General features: G+C 43.0%; 1 protein-coding gene across 1 annotated transcript; it reads right to left on the reverse strand.

The window, feature by feature from the left end:
* Positions 1–648: 648 nt before the first annotated feature.
* Positions 649–2,594, reverse strand: LOC103522261 (enoyl-CoA hydratase domain-containing protein 3, mitochondrial-like; the record flags this gene model as incomplete). Its single annotated transcript, XM_008487366.2, has 3 exons — positions 649–908; positions 1,728–1,842; positions 2,431–2,594. Coding segments are annotated over 3 exons (406 nt in total), but the record flags the coding sequence as incomplete, so codon positions are not given.
* Between the last annotated feature and the right edge of the window lie 294 nt (positions 2,595–2,888).

The following is a 2,888-nucleotide window of genomic DNA, read 5'->3' on the forward strand; positions in this document are numbered from 1 at the left end:
TTTTTTTGATGGAACAAATTTTAATTTCCAGGGTACTAATGATGTTTGTTTGCATCAAGCCTAGTTAGCTTGGAGGGTAGCGCGTCTGCCGATCGCGGGTTCGATTCCCACCCAGGGCAAACTTTATCCTAAACAGATAAGGTTCGATCTCGGAACGACTGGCTTTCTCCTATCCTGTCCCCCTCTGTTCGATTTCGGGACAAAGACCTCCGTTGTTACAATGGAGCAGTTGCAAATAAATAAATGGTCGATTCCTATGTAAAAAGTTGGGAGGTCAAAACTCCGAAAAAATAAAATAAATGTAAAAGGTCGAAAATTCAGTTTTTATTTTCCGTTCTAATGAAAGAGTTGAAAGATGTGTGACGTCAGACTTTACGCAGTTGTTTTTTTTTTTTTTCGTCCGCTAGGTAGCGCCAGTATGCAAACACGCTTGCGGAGGAGCAGAAAGAAATGCGCACAAACACATTAATGTGTTGCCTGCTCGGGACATTTGATGTGACGTCATCGTGTACGGGAGCGTATGCCGTGACGTCAAAGTTCACGATTTACCGGTATTTTTTAAATCGATTTATGTATATCGGGATCTAGAAGTCGTAGAAGAAAAAGAAAAATTCCGTTGGTCCTTATTTTTCCTGCTCTATGACTTTGAAACATCACCCAAGTGAGCGCAACTGTTCTATTCCCTTTGTAAAAAAAAAAAAAAAAATGGTTAGTATCAAATGCTGTGAATTGACCCTTTGTAAAATAATAATAATGAATTTGTTTCTTTCTCCTTTGCTGTCTATTTGACACCAGGGAACATATCATCAGTATGACTCCACACAGGCTGTCTCTTCTCACTGAAAGCGTGCATACCTTCCACTCCATCCTTCAAACACAGGTTATGAACCATTGTGTTGCCTCCGAGCCTGGAAAATAACGAGTATCAGCGACCTTTTTTTTTTTTAACGACGCTCTTCCGATCTGAACGAGTATCAACGCCCTTTTTTTTTTTAATATATATATTATTATTATTTTTGAGGAACTAAGTCTGGCTGAGGGACAATAAACAGAGAGTAGATCAGCGTCTAGCTAGCGGACTATAAACAGGGCGTAGACTGGTCCAAATTTCCTCACGCTCTATCAATAGCGAAGGTTGAGTGCGAAGGGCATCCCACTCGGAAAATTTTGTTTTAGCCAAAACCAGTTGGCCTCAAAGCGACCACTCTAAAGCTGATTGAGAGGCCGACCACATCTGAACATGGGAAAAGGTGAAGAAGAAGATTATTATTTTTAAGAGGTTTGGTACAGGGAACTGTAACTGCCAAGGTCTAATCGTCCCGAAATCGAAGAGAGAAGGAAGACAGGATAGGAGAAAGCCAGCCGTTCCGAGAACGGACGTCATCCGGTCAGGATAAAATCCACCCCCGGTGGGAATCGAACCCGCGGCCTAGCGCTTACAAGGCAGGCGCGCTACCAACCAAGCAATCTAGGCTGACTACGAACCATATCTGCTTGAGAAAAAAATTAGCCCCGGGCAGGAATCGAACCTGCCACCTAGCGCTTACAAGGCAGGCGCGATACCTTCCAAGCTAAATAGGCTGGCGTGTATTAAGGAGTTGTGCTGGGTAGCGCTCCGCCCCCAACGCACGGTTGCGCTCCGCCCCGCCAAGTTTGACCACGCCACAGAGAAAGTAGCCGTTTTCAAGTACTTGTAGAGGTATTTAATTAGAAGTTATTTCACTCACCTATAAGCCTCTTCAATGTTCAAGCTCATTTGTTGATACAAGAACTGTTTACCCAGCGTCAATACAGATCTGCTGTTCTCTAGAATTGCACTCGTGAGGACTTTGGTTTCACTTTCTGTAATCAGAGACAAATATTCCATCAGTATGTAAACTTGCCAGGCAGAAGATCTCGGGTTTGATTCCTAGACAGAAAAATCTGCATTCGCAAATGTCGATTGCAATTATTTAAACGGGTTACTTTCTGGTGTTCTCGTGTTGACCCAGCACATAAATGGGAAGTACTGTGTCTCTTCTCACCCATCTGATGAGAGGCATACGCATACTACGGGGTGGGCATGCTACGACAAAGATACCTTTTAAGCGCTAGGTCGTGGGTTCGATTACCGCCCGGGACGGATTTTATCCTAAACAGATAAGGTTCGTTCTCGGAACGGCTGGCTTTCCCCTATCCTGCCTTCCTTCTCTCTTCGCTTCCGAGAGGATGGTAATAATAATAGTCTTATTTGTACTGCTCGCATAGGCCTGAAAAGTCCCTTTACTCCAACAGTATTCTACTATACTGTTACTGAGGTCCAATTCTCAAATTATATTGAGGATAAAATTTCAGACCTCGGGTGGGACTGAACCCACGCCCTCCTGTTTACCAGGCGAGCGTCTTGACCACTACACCACCGAGGCAGGTTAGCAGCCAGTCATATCTCACCTAACTCCTCGTTAGAAGACACCACTCTGGTAATAAGACCCGCATTGTAAGCATCCTGAGCAGATATAGGAATACCAGTGATAGTCATGGATCTAACAACACCTAGTGGTACTTTGCGTGTTAAAGCTACAGCTGGGGTCGAGCAAAATATGCCGTGACGAGCCCTGAAACAGAAAGGAAATTTTTTACAGAGCCCAAGAAAGGAACAGATCTAATCTGCTTCATATAAATAAAAGTTTACTTTCACCTGTTGTACGTTGTTAATAATCATGATATTTTTAGTAATGTATTGTTCATTACAACAATGAAACAATACATTACTAAGTATCCTTCGTAAATTCGTATAAGCTTAACGCAACTTTTGTTGTTGTTGTTGTTGTTGCTGTAGCGGCTTTAGCTTTCGCCGAATGGCGATAGCAGAATAAAGAAAAGATGTCTTTTTGTATCTGCTATACACC

Source organism: Diaphorina citri, unplaced genomic scaffold (genome assembly GCF_000475195.1).
Source record: "Diaphorina citri unplaced genomic scaffold, Diaci psyllid genome assembly version 1.1 scaffold7663, whole genome shotgun sequence".
NCBI classification, from domain to species: Eukaryota; Metazoa; Arthropoda; class Insecta; order Hemiptera; family Psyllidae; genus Diaphorina; species Diaphorina citri.